General features: G+C 41.4%; 1 protein-coding gene across 1 annotated transcript in view; it reads left to right on the top strand.

Annotated features, from left to right (window-relative positions):
- Positions 1-23021, top strand: part of LOC124722469 (feline leukemia virus subgroup C receptor-related protein 2-like) — an 82594-nt gene that overhangs the window by 40189 nt on the left and 19384 nt on the right. Inside the window, exons 4-5 of the mRNA XM_047247625.1 lie at positions 4441-4661; positions 5231-5334. Coding sequence (XP_047103581.1) covers positions 4441-4661; positions 5231-5334 — 325 coding nt within the window. The remainder of the gene's footprint in view (positions 1-4440; positions 4662-5230; positions 5335-23021) is intronic.

Here is a 23021-nt window from a genome sequence, read left to right as displayed (position 1 = left end):
CTGGAAGCAGAACCTGAAGTCACTCTGCACAGAGCAAAATCCGAAGTGAAGATAAAATAGCAGAGTGCGTCATTGCTGAGGACGTTTCCCGCGTCTCAAGCAGAAAGTAACATTTTTGTTCCGCCAATGAAAAGTTTGAGCAGACGCCACTGTACTCCCAACTAGGTAGGAAAATTCGCCTCCGTAGCGTAGCGGTAGCGTTTCCACCTACCACACAAGGGGCTCGGGTACGATTCCCGGCAGGGGACTGGGTGTAGTGTGTCTTTCATCATCATTGACAAGCAAGTAGCCGAAGTGGCGTAAACTAAAAAGGACTTGCCATACGGCGGCTGAACTCCCCCGCATGGGGCCTCCCGTCCAACAATGCCACACGATCATTTCATTTTTAGGTAGGAAAAATGCCGTCCTTCCTGTGAAGTGTACAGAAACCCCTCTACCAGAAACTTACGCGTAAATAATACTCCATACAGTCCAGAAGTCTTATATTTGGCGCCTTTTAAGTATTGTTTTTTAGCGTAGGAACGCATAAAGAGAAAAAAGAAAAGTGAAAAATGTTGAATTAGATGCTGAACAGGCGGCGAAGCCTGTGACCGTCATTTCGAGGGACTGCTCGTGTCTTAGAAAGCTTTTAGATCGATATCTCCCCTGGAAAGTGTACGTGAGCGACAATGCCGAGCTCTTTCCGATTTAAACTATTACTAAGTGCAAGGCGGCAACTGTCTACAGCAAAACGCGTCCGCGACGGAGACGCTGCATCTGTTGGATGACATCAAAACGGAAACTGAATGGACTGGGGCGGTGACGGTCAGGCATTTTATGACTTCGGAGATGCCACCCCGTAGTGAGTCACCGACCCAAAAAAATTGGGTCATTGCCAACTTACATGCAGGAGCAAGGGCCAAAGCCTACCTGCTGTGATGTAGTGAACTGACCAAGTATTTTGCTGGCAGAAGTTTCACTTTATGGCTCTGTCCCAACAGTCGGAAAAGCGGTTCTCATTTTGCTCCTATATGCCGTTTTGAGTAAACTAACAACTCTAAAAATGACCGCCTCGGTAGCTGCGTGGTAGCTGGTATTGTTCATGACATAGAAAATCTTTGGTTCGCATTGTAAGCTGGTAATACCCTTTGACTTGTAAGGTACTGTATTTCTACATCTCTACAACCTCTGGACGGTGTGTGTTGTCGTTTCGTGTTTCTGTGGCACATAATGATGAAAATGTATGTACATGACGTCAGTCAGGATTCTTTTAGCTCGACCACCTTACAAATAACTTTGTTATTGTTTTAACATATATAACTGAAGTGCTATATTACAACAAAAAGTAGCAAATTATACCTTATTTGCATCGAAATGAAGTCCAAAACAGACGCTTTGCTACACCCAGCCAATGACATTGGAAGTAAATAAAAGTGGCTGTCACACATAATTAGTTTGATTTTTCTTCTAGATTGAAGACCCAGATTCTCGGAAGTTTCTATGAACAGCGATAAATTTCTTCCAGTTACAATTACGCCTGTTTTGAAAGTTTTCTATTTCTATTCATTCGATTTTCGGGGTACAACATGCTGCTGCATCACACATGATGAGCCTTGAGTAAAAGTTCCTTTAATGTCTAATGCTCCATATTCAACAATCAGATACAAACAATAAACGTCGGTAAACCACATCGTGGACACATCACAGACTATTATGCATTGATTTTCAGCATCCTAAGGCCGATAGTCATGAAACATTGGCAGTTTACGAAGACGTGCCTCGCATGCATAACTCATGAAAGACCACGAAAAGCCGGCCGGCGTGGCCGAGAGGTTCTAGGCGCTACAGTCTGGAACCGCGCGACCGCTACGGTCGCAGGTTCGAATCCTGCCTCGGGCATGGATGTGTGTGATGTCCTTAAGTTAGTTAGGTTTAAGTAGTTCTAAGTTATAAGGGACTGATGACCTCAGATGTTAAGTCCCATGGTGCTCAGAGCCATTTGAACCATTTTGAACCACGAAAAAGGTAAAATATTCATTTCCGGCTATTGTTTCTTAATCTTAGAATGCTCAATTTAGGATCTTCTACAGTCTGTATATTTTTAAACCTACAGGTTTGGCGTAACATACTAACGTTAAATCGTTGGTATTTTAATATTAGGGTACACTTGAGTTATGAGATGTCAGTATGCCGCAGCATACACGTAGATATGATCATGATGTTTTGAGATAAGGAACCAATGATCGGAAAAGAATATTGTAGGCTGTATGAGAATGTGAATGAACAATGCAGTTGTAATGTGTCCACGGCGGAGTTCACCACTGTATATAGTTAATAACTGGGTGTCGAAAATGAAGAATTAATCGCTATAGGAACTTCCACACATGCATTTAATGCATGCTGCAGCTGTATGTAGAACCTGGGAAGCATAACGAACGTGAAGAGAGAAGCTTTGAAATAGGCGTCAACCTAATTATCGAGAAATTTAGCGCCTTTGACAGAAACTTATGAGTAGCTAATAGTTAAGAAAAGTTCGAAAAATATATGAGTTTATCTTCTTGCGCGAGAAATGTACAGTACGAAGAGCATAATGCGAAAGATGCTGGTGGAGCACGGATTACACCCCTGTCTGGAAAATCAGTCATATAAGAAATCGAGCAAAATGATTTTGAATCCAAAGTTTTTTCAATGGATTACGCAGTTGCAATATATGCAATGAAATCGTCAGTCATCACTTCGAACCCATGCTATGATCATACGTTATTCCTGTAAGGTGTAGGAACTTTATGTCAATAAAAATTAAGTATTCATGATTTGCATTTTTCTGCTACCAGTCACGTTTATTTATTTTACGTTAAATTAACCTAAAATAAATAAATAGGATTCTTAGAAGAAAAATACAAATAATTCTTCTGCGCTGTGCTATTGTGTCCGAACGTGGCCATGACCACTTTGTGAATGAAGATGCGCGATTTGCTGGTGTCGACGCAGACTATCCTATGTGTCTACAAGGAATGGTTTGCCACTCGTCACCGTGTAACATGGCATAAGAACACTAGTCGTAAAAAGATCACAAGCGACAGGAAATGGAGATGGCTGTGGCGACTCGTCAATGACAACCCGTCAGAAATGGATGGTGTCTGAGAATGCTCGTCCAACTCAACAAGTTCCCGAGCGAACATGGAGAGAGAAAACTGCATGCAGTAGATATTTAGAGTCGAGTACCTCGCAAAGACAATTATTCACAGCGGCACGTAAAATTAGACTTCTTCGATTAACCAAACCACATGGAAACTGGACAGGTATGGGACGGTCACACGAGTTGTCGTTTTGCCTTAATTTCAGATTACACAAGGCATCGAGTATGGTGTCGTCCAGAGGTCGCAGTGCTACATTAAAGTCGTGAATCGATACAACAGACATTAGCGAGTGCTCGCTGCAATCCGCAACAACATATGGAGGGCGCTCCTGAAGATCACGTCTCTTCCCTGGTACTGCAGCGCCCTCACACTGAGGTCAATATAGTGCTGAGCGTGCAAAAGCTCTGCCCAGTTTGAGACCTCACATAGAGCAGTCAACATCATAGTATAGGACCACGAGTAGTTATGATTTAAGATGAACTTTTAGTGTTGTTAATGTTGAACTTTGTACCTCATGATAGTTTGCTAATTAGCGCGTCGAATGGTGCTTTGCTAGTTCATGACAGTAGTAAATTTTCCAGTACTGTTGTGGCAAAGGGGTGTGTCAAGTTAAGTGAATCTTTTATTCAGCAATGTAATAAAGTTCTCTAGTATTTCACGTGTTCTAGTCTGATGAGCCTTCTCCCATAGCAATAAAGAATCCACAGTTGTGGCCAGATGAAAGTAGTCATAGCTTCGCGTGCGCATAACATCGAGTGGACTGATGTGCCAAAGAGGCTTTTCACCTCGAGTATATGGAGGGTGTAGTTCAAGGCGGAGATGGTTCTGATATGTTTTGGGGTTGTTTATTGTTGCATGACTTGGAACCGCTCATTCAGGTTACTGTGGACATGAACCAGAACGTTTATTTCAACATTCTAGTGACCAAGTGTTTTTCTTCTTCATGTTTATGATGCGTGCACTGTGGACACTTGGGCCTTCCAAGTTTATTACACCAGTGTTCACAGGGCTGCATTATACATATGTGGTTTGACGAACACTCAGACACATCATTGCACCTCGACAAGCCCGCTAAATCATGCAATCGTAATCCTATAGAAAATATCTGGGACTACCTGGAACAGGCAGTGAAATATAGTAGTCAGCATCTCCGCAGTGAGGTAGTTCTGTGGAATCTAGTCATCAGTGAGTGACTTCAGCGGGATAGGACATACACGAACAAAATTGTGGCCGTACTGCAACCTTTACCGAGGGCAGAGGCGCGGTTTCATGGTATTAGCTTCATGTTTCCTCGGGTGACTATCTTGTTTGTGGCGCTTAGTTTTCCAGGACAAGCCGAAGACGCCGCCGAGCGCGGCAATGGCGGCGCGGGAGGAAGTTCCTGCGGGGGAGGAGGGCCCCGACCTGAGCACGATGGCCGTTGTTCGCCGCCTGATGCGCTCTGTGCCCTTCCTGCTCGTCGTGCTCTCCTTCAGCCTCGTCCTACTTGCCTTCAACGCCATCGCCACGCTGCTCAACCCGCTCATCCTCAAGTACTTTCCGGTAAGTCCCCTACAGTTCACTCACTCCCTGCGCTGCTCCCACTCCCGCCCGAACACACCGGCTGAAATCAGGTAGCATCACGTTGTTTCCAGATTGAATAGTTCACTCTGCAGCGGTGTCCTGAAATTTCCATTTCCTCACGGGACTCGGACCCGGAACCTTGTCTTTGTGGAGCAATGTTATTACCGACTGAGCTAACCAGGCACAATTCACGCCCTGCTTTCACTGCCTTACTACCTCTCTCCTACCTTCCAAACGTCACAAGAGAGGATGGGATAAGAGTCTCTTGTCCAAGCCTAACATTAGCATCCGACATTTCCACCTGCCACACACAATGTTGCCGTAGCTTAATTTTTGTTAACGTGCCGTTAGGTTGCGGTTGTTCCTTTGCATTAAGCACGAATGTGCAACTGAACTACTGCTCTGTGTCTTAAGTAGCTGAGGCCTTAAACTCTTAACTTGCTTTTCTAAATGTAATTTACATGTGATATTGTCTGCAGAGCAACTGTACTGTATGTTAACCAATTTAAAGAATTTAATTTTTAACAGAATTGTCTTGCTTTTTCTAGGGCGGAGAGGCATTTGCTGGACGCGTTGGACTGCTTTTCGTAGTCTCAGGAACTGTTGGTGGTGTCATCAGCGGATATATTTTGGATAAAACACACAAATTCAAGTACGTATTTACTGTCAGTATCGATCTACATCACTGGTTATGTACGCAAATCGCTACACTGATCAGCCAAACCATTATAAACCACACTCGTAATAGCGTGGTTGCCACACAGAACCGCTTCACTTCGTCACAGGGCGAATCTCAAAATTCTTAGTTTGTAGCTAGGTGGTGGCAAGTGTCCACGGACACATTACACGCACGCTATTCACATACTTCGGATAACTCTCGAAGACATCGCCATTGCGTTCAGTAAGTCTGCTATCTGGTTAGTTTGGCGGTGTGGATCTCACCTGAAACTCCTCGGCCTGGGCCTCTAACCATAGTAGCATAGTTCTTGACTTCTTAGGCGGAGACGTTATTCTCCTGGAAGAAAACACAATATTCATTGGGGGATACGCTTGATTAGTACTGATATTGAACTAGTTCACTGTTTTCGTAGTGTCTTGGAACGACTGTAGGCGGTTGTCTCCCTTGGGACAACTCTGCAACCATCGGACCATGTATTATCATGGTCAAAAGTATCCGAACTACCTGAATTGCATTTCTCCTGATTCGCATGCAGCCCACATAACGTAACTGTCTTGCAGATCTTCTAATCTCTTTTCGGTACAATCGCTTGACTGCACAAAATGGTTACCACAAATAACCACTATAAAACATTGCTCTGTATTGCAATAACTCCAGGTGTAAATCAAAACCACATAACTCAAAATATCAGAAAACCCGAGCCAGTCCTTAACGCTTGTATACACACATTTATTACAAGAAGTGACATTTCTAAACTTTTACAACTCTCATTAGTATCTGACTCAAACAATGCCAGCAACTCTTGAAACATCAATTATTCCGTAATCCGTACTCAAAACTACATTGTTTTGTGAATAAGACATTTTCAAGAATATCTGGACTTCCAAATCTCTGTGATTACCCGAAATATTCTTGCTCTCTTAAAGGTTTACCAACCACTTATTAACCATCGTTCACTAAGAGAGAACTTCTGCATAAACTGAATAATGAACTAACCAGTTACAAAAACCATGATTAACAACGTCACATGTTCCATCAAAACTTCACTATCAACAACGTATCACCAGTAATTTCACTATCTTCATGGTGGCACGTTAATCTATGTACGAGGGTTGCTCAGAAAATAATGCACCACATTTTTTTTTTCTCAGCCGAAAACAATGCCACGAATGCGAAACGTCACGTAAGAATTATTTGAAAGCTCCCGGGTGAGCTCGCCAAGTTTCCGTCACTTCCGACAGATAGCGTAGCTGCAGAATAGTTTCAAAATTGTGTCTGCAGGTGATGTACATTACAAGCAACGTGCCGTCATTGAATTTATCACTGCAGATAACGAAGCTGTGAGGAATATTCACAAGCGCTTGTGCAAAGTCTATGGAGCATCTGCTGTCGACAGAAGTACAGTTAGTCGCCAGGCACGGAGCGTGAGGTCATCAGAAGGTGGTCCGGCGGAGCTCCACGATTTGCAGCGGTCGGGGAGATCATCCACAACATTCACACCTGACATGTTGCAGCGAGCTGATGTTGCCATTCGCCATTAAAGGATGCCATTCATGGAACACATATTGAGGACGATGAGGAGGTGATTGACCCAGTGAAGCACTGGCTCCACCGCCAGGACAAGGATTGTTGTCGGCAGGGCATACATGCCCTTGTTTCGCGCCGGAGGAAGGCCATAGAACTGGACGTGTGCGTAAATAAAACACCATTCTTTCGTGTGTGTAATTCTCATTATGTTCAGTAAGGAACTGTTGAATAAAAAATATGCGGTGCATTACTTTCTGGCCAACCCTCGTATAGTTCAAAAAACACCTATCGCACTTATTATCTAACACAAAGTGACATAAAAAAGTTATTAAGGAGCATGTAGCTGTGGATATGTTTGAACTTTAAATGACATGATGAACTGTTTTGTTCTGGATATGGAGTGAGACCCAATACTAACTAAGCAAAATATTCGTACCTGACCGAGATTCGATCACATCACTGATCGTCATTGATGACTAACTTTAAAGAGACTGATATAATATATTTTTATCCAGTATTAGTTAGCATATCTGAACTTTAAATTACACAACGGAAAGTTTTGTAATGGATCGAGACAAATATCCAGAAACTGTTAACTAACGAGGAAAGATGTTAAATATGGCTTCAGTCCCAAATAACAAACCTGAAATGACGCAATGTTTGTGTTGGATGGCGATTCGAACCCAGCGCCGAGTCCGATTGTTATGTAAGCACAGTCATGTTCCAGATATCGAATTTTCTTAGCAGTAGCCAGATTTTTGGAACTGCAATGACAATAAAAATAAATAATATATTCTTCCCCGGGATTCGAACCCGGAATCTATGGCCGTTGTTTTGAGCCACGAAAGGACATTAAATGTAGATTTTTTTTCACAAGAAGCGAGATGAACGCATGTTTGAACTGGAAGTGACGTGACGAAGAGTACAGTGATGACTGGGAGTCGAACGCCACACATATCATCGTTTACTACACGCGAAGACACGTTAACCATCGAATTCTTTTTCACCAGTATCTAGGAGTGGCATGTTTCAAGATGGAATGATGTGACGAAAAGATCTGTGTCTCTCTGTGAGTCGACTTTCTCTTTATCTGGTTGCTTTTCGCTAGAAGCTTCTGATATTTAAAATATAATTATCTGTTTATCTCAGTATCAGAGTAACCATTTCTTCTGAAAGTAATTTTTAAACGATTGAGCTCTTCCTCCAATTACTGTGGCTCACATATTTTTCCAGTCCAGTACACAAACATATTAATTACTCCTGTTTTGTGCTCGGGAGGATGCTGACTAGAATTTTTGTGGAGGTATTTGTCAATATAGAGGGCTAGCTTTAGGTCTTGTAGCCTAAAATTCCGCCAGTTCTCCCATTTATTTGTACTACCGTTCTCAAACGTATCCGGAAGATCTGAATTGCGTTCTATCAAATTTGCATGCAACGCACATAGTTTAGATTCCTTGAAGGCACTCTGCTCTCTTTTCGGTACAGTACTATAGAAAACGAGTACTTTGTTCTGTATGAAAGAGAGAGATGAAAATCAATACCACAAAATGCAAATATCAGTAAGAACGTTATTACAGATTATACAGTCTTTAAATGTTCTCAACTCAAATTTATTACAATAAATGGCATTTCAAAAGACTGTTCTCACATTAAATTACATGACGAAAATTTTTGTATTGGACCATGACCCGGGACTCTTATCCAGCGACTGTTGTCCCAGTTAACCAACCACAAAATAGCTTACATATACTTTCAGTCATTGGTAACAATGTGTGAGCATCTTAAATCTTGAAATGACATGATGCAAGTTGCGGATTGTTGACTTGTCACAATTAAATATTAGACATAGACTTTTTCCCCCAGTACTGAGTTCACAAACTGAAAGGACGAGACAAAAAAAATTTGCCTTACCGGTATTCGATCTCTCACTTCTCTGGCCACGAATAGACGTTAAATATCGCTTTCTCTCACCGTAGTGAGATGTGTATGTCTCTGAAACGGAATTAATGTCACAAAAGTTCGGCGCTGACTGGAAGTCTAATCCCACACCTATCATTGTTCTTGACTACACACAAAGGGACATTAACTACTGAATTATTTTTCACTCTTAGCTAGGAGTGACATGTTTGAAACTGAAATGATGTAGCGAAAAGCTCTGTGTTCGACTGAAAGTCGAAACAGGCACCTATAGTTATGGTTGACAAAGCACAGGAAACGTTAAAAGTCATAATAATTTTTCACCTGCTGTTTGATGTTTATATGGTATAGCTTGAAATGATATGAGGAAAACGTTTGTACTTGATGACCTGGGAGACCCGTATAGAGGCTCTGGACCTTCCTGTTACATTGGTTTCTTTCTGTCTTAAGCAGTCTGAAACTGGAGGCCTCATTCAACAGACACCTTTCACTTTTACTGACAAAGCATCACCAGCTGTTAGATTGTAATCGTTATGAGTAGATAATACTTCCTTTGGGTTTTATAGACTGAATGTCAGTTTCCCTTAAGGATGACATATTCGAGACGTTATTGTCAGAATTTTATGTTCCTTGTTCCACGTTCCCAACAAAATTGCTTTTCCTTCCGTATTATCAAAATCTGGAATCCATCCTGCGCTCCAATCACTCATTTCTTTCATTTCCTTCACAGTTTTTTGTGTAATATTTTTCGGTCATGCTGGAAAGTTTCCTTCCACAGTTTGCTTCTCTGGTTTAAAACTATATTTTATTCACAACTTGCAAAACCCCGTATGCGTAAGTGAATTCACTTGAAACTCAATGCCGAATTGAATTTACATGACTGATTTACTAACACTATAAATTTTTTAGGCCCTAGCAGTGAATCTTAAGGTGAGGGACTGACATAATATTTATCACTGAAAAAAATAAATGTGATGGTAAACTCATGATTTAAATGCACTCTATGGTTTATTACAAACAACTTTTAAAAATATGAAGCTTTCAAAACAACTGTGAAATTATCAACGTTACAATGACATACTTTCCGATGAGAATTAAAAAACTAAGACTATCAGTTGGCAAAGTTACTCTATGGGGTGGAGTTGCTTAATAATCTCTTATCTAACTCTCCGGAATGTATCGCAGCCTCACTGTATCACGATTACAATGACTGTTGGTGTGAACCAAAAACTGAAGAATCCCCAAGATCTGAGAATGCTCTGACGAACATGAGACAGTGGAACCTATCATGAATCTGAACTCTAAACCCTTGCTCGTCTAATATTCCAAAGCTGTAACACGCTCACTATAATGTTGGTGTAACATGAACAGAGTGGAGACACCGCACCTCACTGTCATGCAGCTCACCACCATGATCGATCGTCTGAGACTCGAATATTGGACTGGAAGGTTCCGCCACATGAGAGAGTAGCCTCCAGAGCACGGATCTGTTCACCTCCAAGCCCCGCAACGAAGTCCCTACTTTTCAGTTCCGTAAAAAGCTGCTTTCTCCCTTCTTGCTGCCAGTAAAATGCGACCAACAATCCTCTCAAAATTTACTACAGCCCTCCAATGGCGTATTTGTCTCTTTAACAAAGTATACTACCGAGAAAAGGTGAAACGTGAACAGGGCAAGGAACTGAATTTTCTCCCCTCTTCTTTAAAAAAACTTCCCACTAAGTGTTACGTCGTGCAGTCGCCACTTCTATCACACCACCAGCTTACCTTCATATTACAGGTAATGAGAAATGTTAAAAAACTGTCCATAGGGCTAGCTGCTGACTCGGTCCAACTTCTAAACCTTTAGAAGGTCAGAGATGTTTCACCATCTTTTATTGTAAAGCCGGGAGCTGTTTATCTGCTGAAGTATTTCTACTTCAAGCTGAGAAAGTTCCGCCCTCCAGAATGAGTGCTTTTATTTCAGTCATCCACAGTGGACCCATACTGCAAACTGCACAATGGATCCTGCACGAGCAGGAAGCGACTTAAGCTTCGGCAAGGCGAGGCTGCTTTACTTGTTGCTCTCCTGCCCTCAATTCTAGGAAAAACGTTTCATAAAGAATCTACGACTAATCTCATATCCTATGTTGTGAATTACACTGAAGAGCCATAGAAACTGGTACACCTGCCTAATATTGTGTAGGACCTCCGCGAGCACGCAGAAGTTCCGCAACACGACGTGGCAGGGCCTTGACTAATGTCTGAAGTAGTGCTGGAGGGAGCTGACACCATGAATCCTGCACGGCTGTCCTTAATCCGTAAGGGTACGAGGGGTGGAGATCTCTTCTGAACAGCGCGTTGCAAGGCATCCCAGATACGCTCAATAAAGTTAATGTCTGGAGCGTCTGGTGTCTAAACTCAGAAGAGTGTTCTTGGAACCATTCTGTAGCAATTCTGGACGTGTGGGGTGTCGCATTGTCCTGCTGGAATTGCCCAAGACCGTCGGAATGCACAACGGACATGACTGGATGCAGGTGATAAGACAGGATATGGGACCCCAATACATCTAGATACGACTCTGACAGGTGACACGTTTGTAAAAACGTGTCACCTGTCAGAGTCGTATCTAGATGTATTGGGGTCCCATATCACTCCTACTGCACATGCCCCACACCATTACAGAGCTTCCACCAGCTTGAACACTCCCCTTCTGACACGCAGGGTCCATAGATTCATGAGGTTGTCTCCATACCCATACATATCCATCCGCTCAATACAATTTGAATCAATCCAATCAGGCAACATGTTTCCACTTATCAACAGTCCAATGTCGGTGTCGATGGGCCCAGGCGGGGTGTAAAGCTTTGTGTCATGCAGTCATCAAGGGTACACGAGTGAGTCTTCGACCCCGAGAGCCATTGTCGATGACGTTTCGTTGAATGGTTCGCACGCTGACAGTTATTGATGGCCCAGCGTTCAAATCTGCAGCATTTTGTGGAATGGTTGCACTTCTGTCACGTTGAACGATTCTCTTCGGTCGTCGTTGGTCCATTTCTTACAGGATGTTTTTTCGGCCGCAGTGATGTCGGAGATTTGATGTTTTACCGGATTCCTGATATTCACGGTAGAGTCGTGAAATGGTAGTGTGGGAAAATCCCCATTTCATCGCTACCTCGGAGATGCTGTGCCCATCGCTCGTGCGACGACTATGGCATCACGCTTAAACACTCTTAAATCTTGGTAACCTGCCGTTGTAGCAGCAGTAACCAATCTGACAAATGCGCCAGATACTTGTGTTGTCTTATATAGGTGTTGCCGACGGCAGCGCCGTATTCTGCCTGTTTCCATATCTCTGTATTTGAATATGCAAGCCTATACCAGTTTCTTTGGCGCTTCAGTGTATATGTTAACGATCACTATGGCAATAAGAGCATACTGCAAGCACTACCGGCTTGTTAGCTAAGTAGTAACACTGCTGCTTGGTGAAGATACGTCAGCTATTGGTTCTAATCGCGCTGGAGACCTCCACAATTTTTCGACTTTCTACTCGTCTTACCAAGCTACAAGGTTCCAGATTGAAAAGCATTAAATGAATCTTAATTTTTCCATCTTAATTCTCCTCACCATTTTGATTTAGTATCCCCTAGACCTACAGGTGAGAAGTATAAGAAATTGCGGCATTGCACCATTATTAAAGCTTTGTCCCCTTATACCAACATAATATTTAGTTTCTAATGAATACACAATTGGATTGATTTATGTGTGGCATTGAATAATTTGTGAACTGTGTTTCTTCTTGGGTCTACTGTCACTGTCAGATTTACATATTTTCATGGTAGTTCCAAAACACTTCTCTGGCAGGGCTCACGTAGATACAGACCATACCGAAGTCAGACGTACATAATATCTCACTAATCCATTAAGGTTTGGACAGGCTCGTATTACAGACACTATTTGTTTTATTAAATTTGACTTCTGTTGTGAGGTTCTCTTGTAAGTTGCGATTCAATAATACTAGAACTCTTCATAATTCTATAATGTTTCTCGTCTGTCTATTGAACAGATTTTATACTACTTCTCTTTTGTTTATTAGATAACAGAAAAACTAAAGATAGAAATTAATCTTCAAAAATATATTCTCTCACATTAAATAAAGAAGTCTTATGATGCACAGAAGTTTTTGGATTCTCTACTTGTAGAAAGCTATTCCTGAGGAGATTAAGATAACGTCAATCCAAGTTTAGAGTGCATATTCTTCCACAAAGAAATTTTCTTGAGAATTGTTCGATAAGGAGCAAGAAAGGTAAACATTTAAGGGTGCTAAGTTAGAAGAGATGTGTGATAGGGATAGCTTTCCAGTCAAGTTCCAGCATAGGTTCTTTTGTGAAATAAGAAGGGTGTAGACAAGTGTTCTCGTTCAGTAGCAACACCTTATGTCGTTTCGTTGTTCGTTTTTATTATATGGCCACCGCAAGGCGTCTTTATTATTAGCAACAGATGCCAGCTGAGACGGGCACAGCTCCGGGATGTAGTTCATAACATAATACACCTTCCTAGCGCCACCAATATGTGTACTCACACTGACCTTTGATGCAAATATTTTTTGCTAGGGCCGACCATTATTTTCATTTTATGAAGTTAACGCACAGTGCGTCTTGGCGGGATTTGAAATTCCGTGTGCTGTGCAGGCTGCAAATTAGAAATTCACCTACCTCAGAACGGCGTCTGCTCGATGTCCCTTCACTCGGCAACGTAGATACTTACAAGATGATGTAAAGGCAGCGTTGATAAGAAACACCATCTAATATCTACAGTTACTGAGGTCGCACAACTCTAGTAATGAAATAAAGTTCTGCAGGAAAACTGTCAATAAAAACTTTATCGGGCAGTAAGATAAGGGATTGGCTTCTGGAAAATAATGTCCGAAATTTCCACACAAAGATGTTAATTTGTTCTTATAACCAAAGAAACGGTACTATTCAGTCTACATTTAAACTATTGGTTATTTTCGTCAAGTTCACAATTCATACACTCATTTCGCACGCACAGCATTCAGAAATCTGTCCAAATCCGACCCGAGTTAAACAACATTTCCACATTCATTAATTTCACCACTAACATGGGTTATTACGTTCGGTCCTTCTGGTGGATTTGAAAAAAGAAATTGCTCGCCAAAAATGCTCAATGGTTGAATGCTGAAACATGCCACGCGGATACTATGAAGACCAAATTTTCACACGCCAATATCATTCCAACAATACAATTCTAAAACTTCCAAACTTCACATAACTGTCCGTAACTACATCAGCGTTAGTCACGACACGTATCAAACGCAAGGAACTCAGTATTCCTTCATGTTACACATTATTGTGACTCGCACTAGTAACATGACCGTCTGCATTCAAAGCTAGCGAGAGACTCCTTCTTGTCGCCTCATTCCCAGTATAACTCTCAGGTAACGAGTAGGAACCGTCTCAATTCTGATTGGCTTACCATACTCGCTGCCAATCAGAATGCTTGCTCATGATCATACTCGCGCCAAAACTGGCCTGCACCAATCCTTTCATACAGACGCATCTCGGTCATTCTGATGTGCAAATATTAAAGTTATGTTTAATAAATGAAAACGAAAAGGCAACAAATCTGAAAATTTCTTTAGACAGAGATAATACTTCAGCTGACTTTCTGGCTATTCTGTTACAATAGCAATCACACCTAGAAATATGTCATCAGCGAAGTGGGTAAACTCCCTATGAACATTTTCCCACGACAGGCTTGCATTAACTCTTGCAGGTTTCTTAAGGCGGTATATAATGCAACATTAAAATTCGACGAATGTCTCACGTACACACTCTCATTCATTCACATATACTCCCACAACAATCTTAGACACCTATAATAATTTTGTCCGATTTTTATATTACGAAACATAAAGTTTTAATATGAAAACCTCAATTAATTATTTCTGCACCCTGCGAGTTCTGTTTATATTTTCAGATAATACCAAAGGATAAACTATTATATTTCCTAACTGAATTTAGTTTCCTAAGTGTTGGTTTTTTACTTTTTTAGCGATTTTATATCTCTGAAACTATGATTGTTATAAAGCTGAAATTTGGATACAAACTTCTCCTGAATGTCAAAAGGCAGTATATCGATTTTGAAAATGATTGAATAATATTTAATATCATTTATTTAGGTTCTTATAGGTGGTGAATGTACGCGTGCAGTAAGAGACATTGGATAGCTTTCCCACGGCAGGTAGTGACAGATGGTGTGTCTCCCGGTTAGGCCGGCAGATGTCAGCCCCCGAAGTTACAAGCATTCTAAAACAAACGTGCGCTCGGAACAAACTTGCGACGCTACAACAGTAATTCAAATTCCCGTCTGGTTATCCTGTTTTATGTTCTCTGTGATTTCCTTAGTATTTACTGGAATCTTTCCTTTGAAAGATACAGTCGATATCCTCCTCCTCCTTCGTTGCCAATTGTAGCTTCTGCTTCGTCTGTAATGACTTCGTCGTCGACGTAGTGCTTAACTATAATAATCTTTCCTTCTTTTTCGCCCAACATTGCCTATTGAAAGGAACTGTCTCACCAAGGTTAAATGGTCGCAGTTGATCACATTTGTCAATAACAGGGTGGATCCTAGTAGTAAACAGTAAAAATTCCCTTCATCATGCTCCCATTGGTCTTCTTGAATGTGTCAAATAATTCACGTCGACAGGATCGTAATTGAAAGGAGAAACGTAGGTTGTGTCGTGATTTTTTTCGATACACTTACTCCAAACATGACAAAAATATTTCTAGCTGCCTCCGCTGCCTGCAGCTCTCCTTTAAAACGAAGGAGAACAAAATGTCCCAAGTGTTAGAAAACGGAGTGTGGAATGGAAAAAAAGTTTAATAATGAAACAATGTCTCATATAACCTTCAACTGTACAATATTCAATAAGTCACGCAAGAACAATTACAGAACCTTAAATAAAATTGTTATATATGCTTACCTGTGTGATAAAACACCAAACAAAATCACCAAGAACTCATGCACCATGTGATAAAACACAAAAAAAACACCAAGAACTTATACACCAATCTACTTTTTTCAGGAAGATTTTATCTACAATGGTAAAAACGTAATACAGTATTGGTTCAAATGGCTCTGAGCACTATGGGACTCAACTGTTGTAGTCATCAGTCCCCTAGAACTTAGAACTAATTAAACCTAACTAACCTAAGGACATCACACACATCCATGCCCGAGGCAGGATTCGAACCTGCGACCGTAGCAGCAGCGCGGCTCCGGACTGGAGCGCCTAGAACCGAATACAGTATTCTTCATGTGTCATGCTGCAGAAACCATGATGACAACGCCTACACAATTGTATCAGAAGAAATGCCTTTTACAAAGTAACGACATCAATGCCCTCCATATTTCGGCTTTGCATCTATACTGCACCACGTTTTACACTAGACACTATTACATACAGCACCACAGCACCACCACAGCAATATTTCCTGTAGAAATTTTCGCGTCGTACCGTGCTGCCAGTTCGTGCAGATGTCTGTTACATGATTTTGTTTCAGTGATTACAAAATCAAGTCGAAGTACTCTTTGGGTATCCGAGGCAGCGATGAATGGCGATGTGGCAAAACAAGGAAACTGTTTTGATAGGCCTGTATATCACTTCAGGGTGTCAAAGTCCAGTGTGGACCATCTTTTGATACGACAGAAAACAGTAAACTAGCGCTATATTTACTTGCAGAGATGCTTTTCGTGCTTAAGGGTTGCATTCGAGTCTCACGTCAGGCTAGCTATTTTAACAAGCAGGAACAGACACTCCTCACCTGTGATAACGCCAACTGAACAACGTAGGTTTGCGCTGTGGTTCCAAATCCACCTTAAACATTACGTCCCTTGGTTATCGACTGGAGGAGAGTCAGTGTAGGCTGGGTCATGAGAGAGACAGAAGTCGAATCAAGGTTTCTTGGACCAGAAATTTTGTTTCATTTATGGACGAATCGTCGTGTAATGTCACAGGGCAATTATTTCTTGTTGTATTTGAACTCGAGGTTTTGAAATATTGGTCCTGGATTGGTATTAAAATTCAGATTTACCTTTCATGGGATTTGACCTCTTCGGGATGATACAGTTCCATCGTTTCAGTGTTTCTTCAAGGGTCCAAATTCTTCAAGGTCTCCACGAAAAGCTCATGTCTAGATGGAATCCTAGTCCTGCACAAGCAAACTATAGCTGAAAAATAATAAAATGGCTCGAGCACTATCGGACTTAGCGTCTGAGGTCATCAGTCCCCTAGAATTTAGAGCTACTTAAAACTAACTAACCTAAGGACATCACACACATCCATGCGCGAGGCAGGATTCGAACCTGCGACCGTAGCGGTCGCGCGGTTCCAGACTGTAGCGCCTAGAACCGCTCGGCCACCCTGGCCGGATGAAAAATAATAACGATTTTTAACACCTCCCCGTGCATTGTCAACAACAACAACTGGTGCTTGTTTTGGCTCCCAGTGCAACGCAGAACTTATTTTTATATCATTCCAGATTCAAATATACCACTCCCAGTTACTGGTGAATATCGTCTCATCGTGAGTAGTCAACGACGACGATATGTGCGGGTTCTACTCCCAGTCAACACAGAACTTTTCGTCACGTTATTTCCAGTTTAAATGTGCGCACATCTCTCTGCTGGTGAATAGCCTGGTATTTAACGTATAATCGTGGCTAGAAAACAAAAGTGATAGGTGCCAGTTTCGAATTCCGGTAAGGTTATACTTTTTCGTCTCGTCATTTCTGTTTCAGTCATCTAGCTACTGATGAAAAATATCGTTAGCCTGCTTTTGACTGTGTTTAGTTAACAGTCGATTAGGTGCTGGCTTCGAATCGCCACCCAATACAAGCTTTACGTCACATTGTTTCAAGTTTAAATATTCACATACTTTGTTACTTGTGACTGAAACCTTATCCAAGATATTTTGTTGTTGGTTAAAAAAGGCAATAACTGCTGGATTGGAGACCCGGGCTCCATTCCAGCACAAAAATTATTGTCATGTAACTGAAAGGTGAAACTTGTTTTCTAGAAGTGTCGTTTATTGTAATAAATTTGAGTTTAGAGGCCTCTTGTAATGTGTTTCCTGATATTTGCATTGCCATGGCATTAATTTGCATCTGATCCGATTGCCATACAGAGAAATGTTCTCCGGTGGTCTCTAAAGAGGATAGAATACGTGCAAGCAAGTCACGTTATATTCCTTGCATGCAAATCAGGCGGAATGCAATTCAAGTCGTTCGGATGCTTTTGAGCGTGATAGTACATCCAAAAGTGAAATTTGTCTCTTTTTCTCTTTTTCCATTGAGAACTTCTTTTAGAACTCATTCACTAAGAAAATTTAGAAATTTGGATAGTTTATTTTCTCGATGAGTCCATGAGACGAAAGCGTCATCAAAGAGACGAAACCAAAAAGTGGGCTTCTTCTTGGCCGTCTAAAGGACTACTTTTTCAAATTTCTTCATGCAGAAATTCGTTACAACAGCGTTGAGGTATTCCCCATAGGCAAGTTACCAGTTTGCTCATTCCATTCGATTTCTGTAGTACTCATTTTACGCGATCGTCCCATTTCATAGCACATCCCTTTCTTTGTATTGCCCCTAAATACTTTCACGATGTGTCGTGCTCAAGATGTTCATCCCTAATCTTGTAATCAGAAACTAACATGCTCTTTCTCTTTGTTGTAGCAATTTTCTTACGTTTATTTACATCCAAGGAAAACTGCCATTCATTACACCAAGCGAAAACGCTTTCCAAGCCTTTCTGCGTTTCCTTACGTTCCCCCAACGACGATACAATTCGGCAGTTTCCAGTTGCTAAAGTTTGAATTTGAAAATTAACTAACTTGCAGCGTCTACGGATGTCTCCCGTAGTTGGAGATGAAAGTTTAGATAGAAAATGGTTCAAATGGCTCTGAGCACTATGGGACTCAACTGCTGAGGTCATTAGTCCCCTAGAACTTAGAACTAGTTAAACCTAACTAACCTAAGGACATCACACACATCCATGCCCGAGGCAGGATTCGAACCTGCGACCGTAGCGGTTTCGCGGTTCCAGACTGCAGCGCCAGAACCGCGCGGCCACTTCGGCCGGCAAAGTTTAGATACAGAACATGCCTTAGAACAAGCCTAATGTCCATAAAACTATTGTCAACTAGCACATATTTCTGTTATTGGAATAAGTTCCATCGTACAGCTGGTGATACTATCTGCATATTCGTCAGTGTGGCATGCTGCATGCAGAAGCTTTAGCATTATGTTGGGCATAGTCAGGCCACCTCACTCGATAGAGATCGAGAGAATCCGCCGACGTAGAGTAGCAGACAAGACACAGTGTGATATGTGGTGACACCATAACTACAGTAAGGCTCTTGAAATACGAACACCTGGCCTTTCAGTTTCGACTATGTGAAAGGTATCCTGCAGGGTTAGTCTTGGGCCCTCAGCACCTCAGCATCGTTTTCTCTTCTTCAACTCTTTGGATCTGGAAGGATAGCAATGGCGGCACATTGTAGTTCGAACTTGATGCAAGTGGTGACCGTGCATTTCCGTGCTGCAGCAGGTTCTATAATATTACGGCGGTGTTCCTAGGTTTCGCATCCCAAAAGGTAGACGCCACACCAAGCTGCACTTCTGTGTCTCTCCTTGGCTTTTCAGCTGATGGTATTTAAATTTTATTTTCAGTCTTTCGTTAGCATCAGTAGTCTCAGAATTTTTTCGTTCTGCATCATTGCTGGGGAACTAATCAGACACAAAGCCGAATCCTACACGTGGCTGCACAGACGTTAGCCAAGGGCCCCTACTTGATTGTTACTGGTAGAATTTCCAAAGTATCGTAATACGTTCTTCATACAGTAGGTTAGCAGGAAACCGAAAGTATACTTTACTTGTGCAGGAAGAATGACATTTTATCATACTTACTCCTTGTTTGATGAACGCATTAGTTTTTCTGGACCCAGATTGGAACATTGAGTGGTACCTGAGTCTCACATTCGATTACCATAAGCTTTTTCTTCTTCTTGTTGTTGATAATTTGAGTTCTGAATGACGACTGCGTTACTCTTCCAACAAAGACTGCCAGCTGGTTCTTACTGAAAACAAGAGTGGTAGCACCGTTAACAAACCAAAAGTCGAGAATGAATGTTTCCTCTGTAGCTAAGTATGCACTGATATGAAACTTCCTGTCTGACTAAAACTTTGAGCCGGACTGGACTTGAATCTGGGACCTCTGCCTTTCGTGCGCAAGTGCTCTGCCAGCTAAGCTACCCAATCACGACTCACGACCCGTCCTCACAGCTTTACTTCCGCCAGAACCTCATTTCCAACCCTACCAAATTTCACAGAAGTTCTACTGCAAGTTTCGCAGTAGAAACTCTGTGAAGTTTGGAAGGTGGGAGATGAGGTACTGACGGAAGTAAAGCTATGACAAAGGGTCGTGAGTCGTGCTTTAGTAGTCCAGAGCACTTGCCTGTTAAAGGTAAAGGTCCAGGGTTCGAGTCCCAGTCCGGTACACACTTTTCATCTGCCAGGAAGATTCGAACACCAAGTAGTTAATTTTTCTTTCATCAATCTATACACCACCAGTCAGCCCTTCTAGTGCTTTCCTTTATGACATACCGCGATAGCTGTTGTATAGTTGCTGATTCAACGTATAATCATACTTGATGCGTTTTGATACTTGTGTAAATTTAGATGAATCACAATACATTTTTACCACAGCAGATAGTTTCACAAAACACCTCTCAGTCAAATTTCAAATTAAACAGAATGCAATATAACAGAATTCGTTTCGGGAATACAGGGGTTCCCGCAGCAATGTGAAATCAGCATCCTCATTTATGTGTAAAATTGACAGAAATTTGAAGTCATCCAAAAGGTTCAGTAGGAAGGAGAGTATAACAAGAAACGAGCAATGAATTTTCCCCCTCGTCCAGGTTGCCAACGGTAAAATACGTCATTAATACCTGATGTTGTGGTCTTGAGTCCAGAGACTGGTTTGTTGCAGCTCTTCATGCTATCTTATCCTGTGCAAGCTTCTTCATCTCCGAGTTACTACTGCAACCTACGTTCTTCTGTATCTGCTTAGTGTATTCATCTCTTGGTGTACCTCTACGGTTTATACCCTCTATGATTCCCTCCAGTACTAAACTGGTGATCCCTTGGTGTCTCAAAACGTGTCCTACCAAATTGTCCCTTCTTTTAGTCACGTTGTACTACAATTTCCTCTTCTCCCCAATTCTATTCAGTACCTTCTCATTGGTTACGTGATCTACCCATCTAATCTTCAGCATTCTTCTGTAACACCACATTTCGAAGCTTCTCTTCTCTTCTTGTCTAAACTATTTATTGTCCATGTTTCACTTCCATACATGGCTACACTCCATACAAATACTTTCAGAAAAGACTTCCTGACGCTTAAATCTATACTCCATCTTAACAAATTTATCTTCTTCAGAAACTCTTTCCTTGCCATAGCTGGACTACATTTTATGTCCTCTCTATTTCGACCATCATCAGCTATTTTACTCCTCAAATCGCAAAACTCATCTACTACTTCAAGTCTCTCATTTCCTAATCTAATTCTCTCAGCATCACCTGACTTCATTCGACCACATTCCATTATCCTCGTTTTGCTTTTGTTGATGCTCATCTTATATCCTCCTTTCAAGACACTGTCCATTCCGTTCAAATGCTCGTCCAAGTCCTTTGCTGTCTATTACAGAATTACAATGTCATCGACAAACCTCTACGTTTTTATTTCTTCTTCATGGGTTTTAAACCCTACTCCAAATTTTTCTTTGGTTTCCTTTACTGCTTGCTCCGTATGCAGAGTGAATAACATCGAGGATAGACTAAAGCCCTGTATCACTCTTTTCTCAACCACTGCTCTCCTTTCATGCTCCTCAATTCTTATAACTGCCATCTGGTTTCTGTCAAGTTGTAAATAGCCTTTCGCTCTCTGTATTTTATCCCTACCACATACAGAATTTTAAAGAGAGTATCCAGTCAACATTGTCAAAAGGTTTCTCCAAGACTACAAATGCTAGAAATGTAGGTTTGCCTCTCCTTAATCTGTCTTCTAAGATAAGTCGTAGGGTCAGTATTGCCTCGCGTGTTCCAACATTTCTACGGAATCCAAACTGATCTTCCCCAGGTTCGGTTTCTACCAGTTTTTCCATTCGTCTGTAAAGAATTCGTGTTAGTATTTTGCAGTCATGACTTATTAAACTGATAGTTCGGTAATTTTCACACATGGCGACATCTGCTTTCTTTGGAATTGGAATTATTATATTCTTCTTGAAGTCTGAGGGTATTTCGCCTGTCTCATACAGCTTTCTTACTAGATGGTACAGTTTTGTCATGGGTGGCTCTCCCAAGGCTATAAGTAGCTCTAATGGTATGTTGTCTATTCCTGGGCCCTTTTTTTCCTTAGGTCTTTCAGTGCTTTGTCAAATTCTTCACGCAGTATATCTCCCAACTCATACTCATCTACGTCGTCTTCCATTTCCATAAAATTGTCCTCAAGTACATCGCCCTTGTATAGACTCTCTATACACTCCTTCCATCTTTCTGCTTTCCCGTCTTTGCTTGGATCTGGTTTTCTATCTGAGTTTTTGATATTCATAGAGGTGGTTATCTTTTCTCCGAAAGTCTCTTTAATTTTCCTGTAGACAGTATGTATCTTACTCCTAGTGATATAGGCCTCTACGTCCTTACATTTGTCTTCTAGCCATCCTCACTTAGCCATTTGACACTTCCTGACGATATCATTTTTTAGGCATTTGTATTCCTTTTCGCCTGCTTCATTTACTATATTTTAATATTTTCTCGTCTTATCAATTAAATTCTAAATGTCTTCTGTTACCCAAGGATTTTTACTAGTCCTCGTCTTTTTACCTACTTGATCCTCTGCAGCCTTCACTATTTCATCTCCCAAAGCTATCCATTCTTCTTCTACTGTATTTCTTTCACCTGTATTTGTCAATCGTTCCCTAATGCTCTCTCTGGAAATCTCTACAACTTCTGGTTCTTTCAGTTTATCCAGGTCTCATCTTCTTACATTCATACCGTTTTGCAGTTTCCTCTGTTTTAATATACAGTTCATAACCAATAAATTGTGGTCAGAATCCACATCTGCCCCTGGAAATGTCTTACAATTTAAAACCTGGTTTC

Source organism: Schistocerca piceifrons, chromosome X, assembly GCF_021461385.2.
Source record: "Schistocerca piceifrons isolate TAMUIC-IGC-003096 chromosome X, iqSchPice1.1, whole genome shotgun sequence".
In the NCBI taxonomy this organism is placed as follows: Eukaryota; Metazoa; Arthropoda; class Insecta; order Orthoptera; family Acrididae; genus Schistocerca; species Schistocerca piceifrons.
Note: the sequence above shows the minus strand (reverse complement) of the source record. Positions and strands in the feature narration are given on the sequence as shown.